The 14,359-nt window shown below is 41.5% G+C and overlaps 1 protein-coding gene across 6 annotated transcripts in view; it reads right to left on the reverse strand.

The window, feature by feature from the left end:
* SPRYD3 (SPRY domain containing 3) overlaps positions 1–14,359 on the reverse strand; it is a 42,489-nt gene that overhangs the window by 3,137 nt on the left and 24,993 nt on the right. For all 6 annotated transcript variants that reach the window (XM_088137942.1, XM_015888520.3, XM_088137944.1 and 3 more), the window contains 4 exons: positions 11,816–11,965; positions 7,438–7,495; positions 1,739–1,858; positions 397–551 (listed from right to left, as the gene is read on the reverse strand). In XM_088137942.1, the coding sequence (XP_087994068.1) occupies positions 397–551; positions 1,739–1,858; positions 7,438–7,495; positions 11,816–11,965 (483 nt within the window). The remainder of the gene's footprint in view (positions 1–396; positions 552–1,738; positions 1,859–7,437; positions 7,496–11,815; positions 11,966–14,359) is intronic.

Consider the following 14,359-nt stretch of genomic DNA (forward strand, 5'->3'; position numbering starts at 1 on the left):
TTCTAGGATCACATTAGGTACTGCTACATATTTATGGTTGTAGCCCTAAGGGCTAGGAGGAAAAATGAAACCCATGTAATACTCTGGGAAGCTGCATTCTAAGACTAATAATGATTCCTATGTTTGAAACTAAGTCCCAATGGTAAACTAAGTCCCAATCGTGATCAAGCAGTGTCTGCTAATACTTTAATCTTACTCCCTCAATAGCAGAAACCGCTCACAGGATCCCTCCACCTAACAGAAGTAAAGCTTGGATCACCTGGCCTTGCAGCCACAATGATTCAACCCAAGCAGACCCACTCTAGGTAGGAGAAACGCTGCAGTCCTGATGCTTTAGCTACTGCAGAAACATCCAGCCTTGTTCTAACCTTATTAACAAGTTTTTCTGGCACTTACCACTACTTTCTTGCCTTCGTGTTCCTGTTCCATATCTTCCCCATCATCTTCTTCATCCTCATCTTCATCTGCCTCCTGATGCAGATACAAGACATTCCTCACTCCCCGTGGTTTGGCTCTGATAGCCACCGTATCACAGCTGTCATCACTGTCACCTATAGGGCACCCAAAACTCTGTGTAACTCTTGCAGATAACAGACTCTAGATTCCCACCATAGAAATTAAGGTATGATTTGATGGCCAAGTATTTCTGTTTAGCATCTACAGACCCTCCCTTTCTCAGTTTCATGGCTGCCATGCAAACCTTTAGTTGCTTCTGCCTCCCGTTCCCATCCCAGAGAAAATTCTGCTTCCTTTGATTTTCCAGTCAAGCACTTTACTTCAGTATTAAGCATGTAAGACAGGATGGCAGCCACCATCTTTCCAGAATCCTCAAATGGCAGGGAAAACGTTGGCCAGCAGCTTCATGACTCCAGAAATAAGCCAAAGCGTACTGCCAGAGTTTAGGTGCAACCTGAAGTTGTATGAAGCTGCAGTCCCACCGTGACCACAAATCAATTTAATCCAGGTTTTTAAAATATGTAGTTGTCTTGTCACTTGTGACAGCGAATAATTGCCTGCATATATTTTTACATAATAGTATTTCACTACTGCACCAACCTTTCAAAAGAGCTTAGGTTGATGTACATGACAATTTAAATACCTTAAAAGATAACAGATTCAGATCAACATAAAACTCATATTAGAGCCACGTGAACAACTAGATATTATTAAAAGCCAGGCTGAAAAGAAGGCTTGCTTGATCATGTCTAAAGAAGGTAATTCCCCTGGTATTGGAAGCCCTACAGGTAAGGACTGAGAAAGGCCAGTTCCAAGTCACCACCAGAAGACTGGGCGGCACCCAAAGATGGATGAACCTGCTTTTCCTCAATTGCACTCACTATCTTCCAATTCTTCTAAGATTTCAAAAGCAACTTCTCCAGGATTGTACCTGGCTGACAAGACTGCCTCTACAGTCCAGGTTGTTGACTAGCTTGTACTGGAGACCAGCAAACCAACCAAGGGTGTCCCACCCCTGACACAATTGCACAGGACAGCAAATCCCAAGCCACCACTCCATCTGCACACCCCTTTTCATAACCATGGGGTTAGCAATACCTCCTTCCAATGAATCAGATTCAGCTGAGAGGCTGCAGGTTGCTAACCCCAGTATAACATGGTCTACAGAAAATTGCTGGCCAATTCCATCTATACATGCAGCTGGTAATCTAGAACCACCTGCTACATTATGATTTCTTTATTCCTTTAGTGGCATAATGTCCACAAAAGTCTAAATACTCACCCTCACTATCAAGGATGTAGTCACGTGGAAACATGATCCCACAACCCATAATATCTCCTTTGTAGCAACGGGGGCCAAAGGGATCCCCCACTCCACTTCCATGGAAGATTTTGCCATCATCTGTAAAAGAGAAAACGGACACCAACTACCATTTGAAATTTCTGGATCTCAGTTTGCCTTTACATAATACCAGCAAAGTAAAAGAAGCTGCCAGAAATGCTAGTAGTTCAAAACCCAGATGCAGAAATATCAGACTGAGCTACAGTTCCCCACCAAGCACCACTCCAGCCATCTGAGTAGATAGGCAGGGATGGAAAGGATTTCAGAGAATCTGTCATGGGACAAATTCAGTTCACCTGGTGGTTTGGTGAAATTAGGGATTTTAGGGATTCTCTATCTCCCTTTTTCTCAACATTCAGAAGCTGGCCAATGAACTCTATTTTTCTAGGCCTCGTGATTCCAAAGCCATAAAGAAACAGGACAGAACAAACGGTAAATGCATGTGTTTAAGAGAAGTAGATAAAAGGTTTCTTCAACTAAGCAACCGGGGAAGTACTGGGAAAGGTGCAATAGAGCATTTTCTACCCCTTTCTTCATCTGACAGGAAATCCTTGGAGCAAGGCTCAAAGCCATTTAAACCAAGCTTGAATTGAAAGGCAAGCCATTAGCAATAGGGAATGCTGTGGAGGTGAATGCTTGGGACATCCATCCTGGCAAGTGGACAGATTGAATAGACATGTTCCTCACCCAACATGGAAACAAGGAGGCTGCCAGCGAAGGGAAGCCCCTTCCTCTCCAACAAATAGAAATGAAACTGGCTGCTGGCAGTTGTAGGAGGGACAGGCCACTCCAACTCTCCTTGCCAACCCTGCCATACAATTAAGGATTTTGCAAGCAAGGACTCTTTTGTGGGCTGATTTGCAAATCTGATCACGCCTGGATTACCAGTTCTTCAGCTTATGTCATTCTTGACTATGCTCATCCCCTAGAAGGTTCCTAAGATAAACAGAATTGCTCAATTCCGCTACCACTGTTATACAATCATTTCCCCAACCCACCCTCCTCCAGATGTCCAGAAGTACAATTCTCAGAATGTGTAGCCAGAGAACTAAAGGGTGAGAGCCACGTTTCTGAAGGATAGTAAGTTAGGGAATGCTGCTGGGAAGCACCTAATGCTCCAGAACAAAGCTGTCAAAAATACAAGACAATTGGTACTGGAAAGCCAGTATCAATCTAGGATTCCTTGTTCATGTAAACATGGCTTGTGTATCACAAATAGACCAATGTTATAAGTTCTGAATATTGATTTATAAACAACCCTGATTTCAGGCAGGCATCCTTTGGCAAGATAGCCCAGTACGCCTACCCAAGACTGAGTTTCCCGTAGTGTCTATTTACTGTACGGTCCCTCCAGGGCTAAACAAACTGGCCCAGCCAATCAGGCACTCTGCTGTGCCAGGCCAACAAGAGAGAGAGAGAGAAAAAACTTTTTGCCACCCATGATCAAAGCCAGACGACTCTGAAACCTAGTGGTCAGAACAATTCCTTTCCTCCGGGCAGAGGAGAACAAAAGGAGAAGGGAAGGGTGAGGTGGAGCAGAGACCACTTGAAAGGCCCTGGTGCTCGTTTATTCTCCCCGACTTCAGCTATGCAGCGGATGCGGGTGCCCAGAACACAAGGCACGTGGCCAAGACCCTTTGTCTTCATGAAAGAGGGGAGGTTTGCTTGGCAAAAGGGCAGTAAATATTTCCCCTTGCTGCCAAGGAAACTTTGAGAATAATCTTGTGCAAACATTCCAGAGCGTGTCTCAAATAATGAAGGCCGGCCAGCAAGCGCGCCTTTTAGGGAATCCCCCTCTGCTCAACAGGCGTAAGAAGAAGGATCAAGAGGACAGCAGCTGATGGAAAAAAATGGGGAAAGGGCGAAGAAGACCAGTCCTTGCAGGCTATGAGCAGTGGAAGGCTACTGCACGACCTTTCTCTGGCGTGGCATTTCCCTTTCTTTCAAGTGGGGGCACGCAAACATTGCCTGTTGGAGTGATTCTGCTCAGAATGTCCCACGTTCTCGGAGGGGTTGACCCCCAAGTTCTGAGTGTGATTTATGCATCTCTGGAAGTGGGTTACTTAGAACCAAAGCGATCCTTGGTGTTCTGGCTCCAAAAAGTGGGGTAGGGGAGAACAGTTATCCTGGAGCCAAACTGCTCCAACCTAAACAGGGTAGTACATTCCTAAATCCTCCATAAATCCTCTTTGGGCAAAGCAGTTCAGTGCCTTACTCTAAAAGGGAGATCAAAAGTTGGCCCACACTTTGGAAAGTAAGCAGGATTAACAGAAACACTAAATTGATTTTACTTGGCTACAATTAAATCAAGCAGAGTTATTCTCAATGTATTTAATTTTTCCTCTCTGTCACATTACAAATTACAATTTGGTGGCAACTTTTGCAAGACTTTCAGAAGCTAAAGTTGACCCTGGGGCCTCATGGTGCTTCTGTTCCCGAATAAGAAAAACAGTTCACTCAGGAATGTACTTCTACGTTTGAGTGAACTATTTTACTCTATTAGAAGATGACACACATTAGCCACAAATGGCTCTTTTCTGGTGCTGGCTTCAACTCTTTTATTCTCATTGTGAAGTTCTTAAGAAGGAGGAGGGCCTTTGTCTACCTGAGGCATCATGGGAAAAAGAACCTTTCATTGTGGTTGCATAAAGTCCACAAAGATGGCTGCCTGTAATTAGTGGCTCTGAAACCTTCATCTGTTTTTCATTATTTCTAAAAGCAGAGCTGGAGGGCAGAAAGCCTGCCTGTTTTAAATGTCCCTCTGTGTAAAGCTACCTCATTGTTTGATTGTCTGTATGATGTGTCCTTTGCATCCAAAAGTTGAAAAAATATTCAACCCAAGACTATACAGAAAAGATCATCAGCCAACCCTCCAACCGAATGCAATAGCTAGAAAATCTGGGACATTTTCTAGCTTTTACAGGGGCAAAAACAAAGCGCCCACACCTATATGAGCCAACTGACTATAAACCAATATCTAAAGGACAGGCTTTTAGCAACAGACCCCAACATGAGACAAGCTTTGCTAGATATATGGCCAGCTGGCCAAATCACCCCATACTAATCTGTTTTGGCTTCTTTTTAATGGTAAATTTGGCACTATTGTAAGTAGAACGGCATATAAGAACTGTTGGATCTTGTTCTTATAAGCATCCCAAATATGCTGAGTTCTGAGGTTTTGAATTTCATTGTTAGTTTCTGGTCCTTCAGCTTGCAAATACAACAACAGTATTTGATGAGATCAGAGCAGCCAAGAAGGAAAGAATGAATCACTGATAAGCAGCTGGAGTTTTAGCTTTCCCTGCAGCTATTCTATTCTTCCCCAGATTAGTTTATCTAGTCTATTGTTTTTGGAATGATCTAGATTGTTTGCCAGGTAATTATTTTCTCTCTGAAGTACTCAGAAGCATAGTGCAGACAAATTGCTTAACCACAATTTGCTCCCTTAGCCCTAGTTAAGAACCCACACCAATTATGAAACGATATTGATCTTCTCAGATCTCCCCCAACCTCATGCCCTCCAGGTATACCAGATTTCAGCTATTATAATTCTCAGTTAGTTAAGCATGGATGACATGTAGAAAGAAGTTCCCATGAAATTACTAGTGAGAATCACTATCTTAACCATGGTTTGGTTAATTGTTGTTACTGTGAATGGTGTAGACTCAGATTCACTTTCACTATCTAATTACAGGACTTTGGTTTCAGTAAGGAATCATTTTTATTTATTATAACGCGGATAGTTGCCTAACGGCTGAGTGCAAAACTACACATGTGTATCTCTACCATGTGATGAAAAAAGGCCAAGCTAAAAGATGAAACATTTGTGCCAGCATGACAAACAATGGAGGTGAATATGACATTGGAGTATGAGAAACTCCTAGCTGTGCTGAAGCTAGATCACGTGTGAACCTGAAACAAAGTAGGAAAAGGAAGAGCAGGAGAGAAGGATCAAAAGGGTCAAGTCAAGTGTTAAACTGTTTTTAGGAATTCCCCAGAAGATAATGAAGAGAACCCTAAGGAAAAGCTTAAGAATGATGCATTGAGGTAACTAGAAACAGCTTCTTGGCCATTACCAGGATCGATACTACAGGGAACTAGGACATAGCTTCAGTTCATGAGAGGTGGTATCTATGCTTGGCTATGTCTTCTATTCCAATAAAAGAGAATATATGTAGCTCAGGCTCAAAGTGTTGGGCTCTTGGTGTTCTCTTAGTATGGATCTTTACATAGCCAGAACACCACCAATCAATCATGAGATGGAGATACCAGCAGAAACCTCAAAGTCTGTATTAGTACAATAAATTTAATTTTAAAAATTTTAAAAAGGAAAAACAAAGCTTAAATCAGCCTGTGAGGAATGCTAGCTGATAACTTCCATGAGTGGATAGGTGGAAGATAAGGAGGATCCTCCTGCCCTGGCCAGCAATTCCTCTCTCTTAGAAGAACTATCAAGAAATACTGGTGGAAAATATTATTTTAAAGGAGAAATTGTTCCTTTTTCATGTCCAGTAAGAAGGCCTTTTATATGATAATACTTGTTTCTTTTTTTTGAACAAATTACTAATTTAACTAAATTAATTAATTACATTAACAAATTAATCCTAAAAATTAAACATTTGCTCTTCTAATCAACTGAAGACATCTATTCATACCAGCCAGTGGTGCTTAAATGATTAACTGCCCTAACAAATTAGCCAATATCTTAATTTAAACAATCAAGACAAGTAGATAGAAGCTCAGAGTAACACTCATCAGTTGTTGTAGGGTGACAAGGCTCCTTTTTGCTATCCACTGTGCAGAAAAATCACTCCAAATTTGGCATCACAGTCTTTAACGTTATTCACTGAAGACAAGAAAAAACAACAACTCCAACTTGTATAAGAATTTAGCATACTCCCATTTTCATCTCTTTTAGATGTCAGGAGAGCAACTGAGGATATACGATCAAACCTGTGACCTCGGCTCAGTCTCCTATCCATTCCCACTGCCAAACCTTAACAGTTTCATCCAAGTGTTGATAGTGAATTTTCTTTTTTTTCCTCAGAGGAATCAATTACTTTTTATTTAATAAACTCACACATATTTTCAAACATACTTAACCCCAACAGGCTAGCTTTAAAAATAAACATTCAACAACTCCAAGAAGCTTCAACGTTCAAATGTCACATTGGTGCACAGTATGATACACAGCATGGTGCATGAAAACTGCATTAAATCTTTACATTCTGGATCTATCTGGAGACTGATCCCAGGACCATCTCTGCATCCTTAGCTCATCTGCACTGCAAAACATAATCTTCACATATTATGTGAGCGTCTACAAGAAGCAGGGTGTTGAAAGCTATAGACCATAACTGAAGGAACCCTCATCCTCAGACCAGGCTATTTTCATCTTCAAATGCCTTCCAAAGGATAACAAGGGCTCTGTGTTTCAAAAAGTATTTCGAAAGGTGATGTAACATTTTAAATTACTGCAATTATACTGTTTTTACTGTTTAACTTCTGTAAATTGCTAGACAGCTGACATCTCCATGGTATTCTTTTAGAGAAAGCAAATACAGCAAAGTTAAATCTAACATGTGATTCAGGCAAACTGTTCTTCATACTATAGTTGAAGCTGGGTCTTGGATACTCACCTGCATGGTAGGCTACAGACCCTCTGCTCCAGCCAGGATGCCGATTTTTTGGATAATCCTAGGGCAAAGGAGAAATACAGCCAGTTGCACATCATCACATTTCCTTTGGCAAAAAATGCCACAGAGAAAATGAGTTTTCACTACAGGCATGTATGAACAAACAAGCATGCACCTCTTTAGTAAAAGCTCTCACTTCCTCTGTGGAATTTTTTAAATCTGCAAGTTTAAATTCAAACGAGCTAGGGCCCCTTTATTCCTCCCAGCACCAGGGTATGATTGCAAGAACAGGATGAGGCTCTGGAATAGGCATTCCTGTGCGAGAACTGCAAGACAGCACAGACAATTTAATCTTTAGGGATCACGCTCAAAAATCTTTAAATCACAAGCAGTGGCAGAAGGAAAGGGAGGGAAGCCTTCCTAGGAGCTGCCAAAACTCTCGCACAGGAGACCAACCAACATCGTAATATCTCCTGAAGTTCCCAGAGTTTAAAAACTACAAGCCACTGGTGCGCGGGCTAGGCTAGAATTAAACCTAGTTAAAGGAGCAAAAGAAGAAACTGGCAAGATTAAGAGAGACTATGTATGGAGGAAAAAAATTAATTCACAGTCTTCATTTCTAGGTGCCACACTACTTTTCCTTAATTTAAAAATGATTTGTCACTATACTGTTTATCTTCCTCATGTCTGGAACCTTGGTTAATGCAAAAAAGAAGAGTTTCTACAGTTGAGTCAAGTATTAAGCCCTCCACAGCTCAGGCCACATAACGTGGCATCAGAGATTAACCCAGAGATGAAAGCCCTTGTTCAGTGAGGATGCACTTTATACCGGTTGGTCCTTTGATAGTTTTAGGAATATTAGAGACCTTGTTTACTGTTTCGCTTGCCTGGTGTCCTTTAGCACTGCGAGAGTAATGTTTTCATCATCCCTAGCCACTGACTATTGTTGACTGGATTTGGTGAGAGTTGCAGTCAAGCACAGCAAAAAGGCATCTGGGTGGAGAAAGTTATTCTCCTGTGTTTCTGTATGTTGCTTTGTACCCATGAAAGTCAACATATGATCATTCTAAAGAAAGTCACAAAGGGTTCTTTATATTGGTGTCATTACAATTAGCACAGAGGGGTCATGGAACAAGGCCCTGACCTCCTTTCTCCCAGAAGAGACTGTGCGCATTAGTTTGGTTTATGGCTATTACACGACTACCATCGCCTCCTGTAGTCTTCAAGGCCAAAGGCAGCATGTTAATTTTAAAACCAGGATGATGACTTATGTAGCTCATCTCCACAGAAAATATATAAATTATACTGCATCCACACTGGATGGACTTTATACCACAGTTCTTCACATCTCGGCACTCTTAAAACAAGGGTAGGGAATCTGGTCCTCTGAACATTTCCTGACTACATTTCTTATCAATATTAATGGCCATGCTGGCTTTGGGGTGATGGGAATTTGAGCACAACCATATTTAACCATTCTCGCTCAAGATTTGGGGTGGCAGCAGTGGGAAGCCCACAGATATATAAGTGGTTACAGAGATTTTTTTATGGGATGATCAGTTTTTGTTTAGTCTTTCCTTTTGTGTCAGGACACACTAATATGCCATGAAAATGAGTCAGATGTTTTCAGATTGCATTCACAGAAGAGGGTATCTGTTGTTCTTGTATGATTTACTTGTCTGGTCTCACTGCTTTCATTCTATTTAATTTCTGGACAGACAATTCCAGCCCCATTCTGGATCAATCATGGCCAGATCCTTCTGCCATTCATGATACAGACACACTGACTAAGTTCAAGGATGCAACCCAAGTCAGATAAAGCAGAAAGGTATATAGCCGGTTTTTCTGACAGCATTTAATTCTAAATCACATTCTGAAGTAAATCTTTTAGTTTGTCCCAACTATCAGAAGTTTGGGAAACATTTATCTAGATCACATCCACAAAACAGAGGTGGTTGGTCATTACCTTCCTCCAGGATGTTTTTCAAATTCCCCATCTAACCTAAAATTCCAGGACATCCTAATGATCTCCTGTCCAAGTACTAACCAGATCCAATTCTGTCACTAGGGATCAAGCTTGACTTGAAGGAGATTTTATTCACTACCATTTAATCAAGAGTTTTTGCATATTCTTTTTCTGCTTTCTGTTCCTGGCCATGGCTAAGACTCACTATGGCAGTTCCTGGTTTCCTTACAAACTGAAGCAGGATTCCCACAAAGCAGCTTCTGGTTATATCCACACTCCCTTGCCCGCCCCCCACCCCATCTTTACTTATGCACAGAGACACACCAGATGTAGAAATGCCAGATCATTTCAGGGCAAGTTATTCTCCTGTGAATCGGGAACTCAAGGGAGAGTGAAAGGATGTTGATCCAGTTCTTTCTTTTTTGGATCTCCCATGACTGCTGGGATTTGCTTGTTGTAGCAAGAGGAGGAGAGAGCGAACTGGCTCAGTCTCAAAGGCCACATGAATCCAGGCCATGCGTAGAGGCAAACAACAGAACCAGATGGCTGCATCGGACAAGAAAGGAAGAGGGACAGGCGCCAATCCAGCCCCAATATGCAGTATGGCCTGGTTCTCATTTATTATCTGGAATTCGCCAGTAAGTAGAGGCTAACTTAGCCAATCCAGAGCAGAAGACGGTGTGCAGGACAGAGAGGCATCAATAAATTGAAGACAGTAGTTAATCAGTGGTGGTACATGCATCTGCTAAGGGTTACCCTGATCTTTCCAGATGTCATTATCTTTGTTCAGATGAATGTCTGAAGGAAGTGGAAGAGAAGCAGCTAACTTTGGACCTCCACTTTGCAGACAGAACTTTGCAGGTTAACATAAGCAAAAATCAAGAGGAAAGAACATTGCTACCTGGTGACATAGCTGTAATGAACATTCTTCATGTGAATGTAGTTAAAACTACAATACCTAAATATGATAGATGGCACTCACAGTTCATTTGGAATGTTTTCCCTTGTTTAATTGTATTTCATTAATCAAAATTTCAAGTTGAACTTGAATTTTTAACAATCTCTTCTTCACCTACCTAAACCCACCCCCACCTTTGAGTTGAAAGGGGTCAGTTAGACCAATGAGTTCAATCCTGCTCAGGGGAGGGATCCAAATTAAAACATCATTGAGAGATGAATATCTTGCCTCCTCTTGAACATATCCATTGAAAGAGAGCCCACCACCTCTCTGAGAAACTCATTTGGGTTTAAGGGGAAATCAAAGGAAAGCAAAGTGCCATGCCTACAGAAACAAAGAAGGAAGAGGATTCTAGCTTTTTATTGTATTTTGCAGGAGATATTGATCTGCTCCTTGGAAGAGTTAAGTGGGAGTTGTGGCAGAAACCTACTAAAGAAACAGAAGTTGAGACAATTGCCTGGTCTCAGGGAAATTGCTATGGCATAGCTTCATTACAAAAGCTTCACCACCACCCTGCAGTTTCTAAAATTGACAAATTGCACAAAGATGGGGTGAGAAGATTGAAATAGCCCTCAGAGATGGAGTGCTAGCTTGGGGGGACTAGATTTCCTATTGGTGAACCCTGATTTCATATTATGAGAAAAATAACAAGTAATCAGAGAGGGGCATCCTTGCTGCAGCATTTCTGTGCAATTACCAATCTAAAAAAGAATTGCCCAAACTGCCCTCCAATGAGAGAAAATGTTACTTCCTTCATTATCCATCACTGCTTTATTTTAGATCCATCCTATCCCTTATGAACACCACACAGAGACTATATGATATGGTTTCTATTTGGCAGCTGGATCACACAGTGACTCATCATTTCACATGGAGAGTTTCAAACATCTGCTGCCTGGCTTGGCCTAATACAGAAGCCTCAAACTGGTCAAATTAAGCCCCAGCTTTAAGCAGATTCTGAGATATTGCCAAACCATCTTCAGTTTTGCAAAAATGTTAAAAAGAGCAAGGAATGCAAGCTGAACTGAGAAACAAACTTAGGTCTTTTTTTAAGTCCTTGCTTAGCTCTTCCCTATAGCCTCTTTTGTGGGCAACTGCAGTCGTTTTTGTTGATGATTGTGGTACTTCCCCAGAAGATAGAGAGGGAACCACATGGGAAAGACCCCAACCAACAGCTTTGGCGTAAAGTTGTGTTGGTATTACACAGCCCTCAGTGAGCCATAAGGACCTGGACCACAAGGAAAAGAGGTCCTGAGCAGCTCCATGTTAAAGGGGGCTTCTTATCCTCCCTCTCATAGACAACACACAGCAGACATATATCCTCACACATACACAGAGTAGCTTCCCCAATCTGGTGCCCTGCAGACACGTTGAGACTGCACACCTGGGAACATTGAGTTAGTGATGGAACCTCTAATGGCAGAACAGCACCCATTTCCTCCCCAGGGCTTTTTTACCTTGCGGGCAAGGCCCAGAGCGATGTAGCACTTCTCTCCTGGATCCACAATCTCCACCTCAAAGTAGTGACTCCTGGTACTCAAAGGCTGCCGAGCTTGTGCAAGACCCACATCAATGATGCTCTTCCCTTTCCCTATATATTCCAAGAGCTGCAAAGAGAAGACAAGAGAATAGCTGACAGTCCATCTGGCCTGACACTCCATCTTCTGAAGTCACCACAGGCAGCCAGAATCCTATCAACATCCTCTGTATTAATTACAGAGAATTCTGAAGCTTGACCAGCAAAAGAGCAAACAAGGGAGCCCAAGGTAATTGAGAGAGCCATATGGTAAGCATTCATTAGACTTGGTCGCTGCACAGTAATTAAACAGTCTGTGTGCCTTACAATGTGGAACAGTGTGCAACAACAATCAAATTGAGAGTAACATGTGAAACCACAACCTGGAAAATCCTATCCTTGCAAATATTATAAATACGCTTCTGTGGATATGCAAGGCTGCTTTTCAACTAGACGGAAAATATCCCCAGAACAACAATGCTTTTGCTTTTCCCATTTTATTCTTCTTATTTTAAATATGCTGCCGACAACAGAAGTGGGAGTCCAAGACATGCATCCACAAACCATTCTGTCTTATTTCACAGGAACCTCCAAGTTAAGAGGTTCCAATTATTTGGAAGATCAGCAAATCTTGATCTCACTGCAAAACCTGAAATAGTTACAAATGTAAAACAAGACAATTAAGAGAAACTGATTTTTCAAAAATGGATATTGATTATAGGAAATTTTCAACCAAGTCATTAAACTATATAATATATACCAGTAAATTCAACTGCTGTTCAGTGTATTATTAATTCTTGCTCCATTTTATTCATTTGCTGAGGCTACCCTTAGAGTATATGCCACCATCATTTTGACATTGATTTTATAAAGCAATACTTATATATTCATTCTGATTTAAGGATTGTTTGCTTTATTTTTCAGTTTAGGAAGTACTCTTTGGTTCCTGCTTTATTCCTCTTCCCTCTTGAGGGTGCCTTGTCTACCAGATGCACATTACAGATTTTATAAATCTCAGACCAATTTCCCGCATACAGGTTTTAAATAAATATTACTTGTGCCCATCCAAATATGCAGCCTGTAAGTGACAGGATTGAGCTTTTGACCTTCAGCAATATCCTTATCCAAGCTATCAACAAAAATATTCAGCGTGTCAGAATATACAATAAACTTCACTGAGGTCACTGCAAGAGGACGGAACTCAGGTATGCAATTACAGATGCACAGAGATACCACATGAGCAAAGACCTGATATTTCAGGAACCTTGTTTGCATGGAAGCTAACTTGCACATAATATATGCAGCAGCGCAGGCAGTTATGTGTGCCTCTAGAACAGCACACATTACACTTCTGCTCCGCAAGCTGCACTGGTTGCCAGTTTGCTTCCAGGTCCAATTCAAGGTGTTAGTTTTGACCTTTTAAGCCCTTCATGGCATGGGCTGGGTTATTTGAGGGACTGTCTCCACTTGATTACATTAGCCCATTCCATCAGATCCAGCAGAAGAGGTATGCTGCAGGTCCTTGGAGCTACACTTGGCAGGACTCAGGAGATGGGCCTTTTCTGCCATGGCACTCACATTATACAACATCATCCCCCCCAAATGTAGGGTGGCTCCATCTCTGCTAATTTTCTGGAAGTCCCTCAAAACGTGGTTATGCCATCAGACCTGGGGGCTCCAAGGGACTGGTGAGTTATTAAGGTGGTTCCATCTGCTGCCCTCTCTTTGCCTTTTAATCACAATTTTTAAATTTTCTGGATTTGTTAATTGTTTTTTATATTACTGTTTTATAGTTTTTATTGTATGCCACCCAGAGTCCCTTTTTGTGATATGGGTGGCCATATAAATATGATGGATGGATGGATGGATGGATGGATGGATGGATGGATGGATGGATGGATGGATGGATGGATAGATAGATAGATAGATAGATAGATAGATAGATAGATAGATAGATAGATAGATAGATAGATAAATAAGCACAGGCTCTCCCTTCAAATGTTGGCACTGCACATATGAAGGCTAATGTCCATTAAGCACTGTTTGCAAAAGCAGTTTTATTAGTCACATTCATATAAGGAATTGTCTTATTACTGAACACCTGGAAAGGGCTAAACAGCCTCTAGTCCTATTCAAATCCTGTTCAAGGTGATTCACATTTAGTGGCAGTGAAGCAAAAATCCCATTTTGGTTTTTACATTGCAAAACAGCTTACATATTTTTACACCAAGAACACAGATAATTCTGTGTAAACTGAGGAAGTTGAATAAATGTTCACAAACTTTTTCGCTTTGCATCATTTACTCTGCTAACAATATGAGGAGCCAGGAGGTTTTTATGCAGACCGTAAAAGCCCCTATCCGAACAACTAGACCTCTTGCCCAGCGGGTCCTAATATGGCAGAGCCTAACCTAAAATTGTGCTATTTGAAACCAAACAGAAATGTTGACATCTCCATCTCCATAGTTTAGGAACACTGTACCCA

This window comes from Python bivittatus, unplaced genomic scaffold, assembly GCF_059951505.1.
Source record: "Python bivittatus isolate LINGU-HERP-01145 unplaced genomic scaffold, Pbiv_v1 ctg000220_np1212, whole genome shotgun sequence".
Classification (NCBI taxonomy): Eukaryota; Metazoa; Chordata; class Lepidosauria; order Squamata; family Pythonidae; genus Python; species Python bivittatus.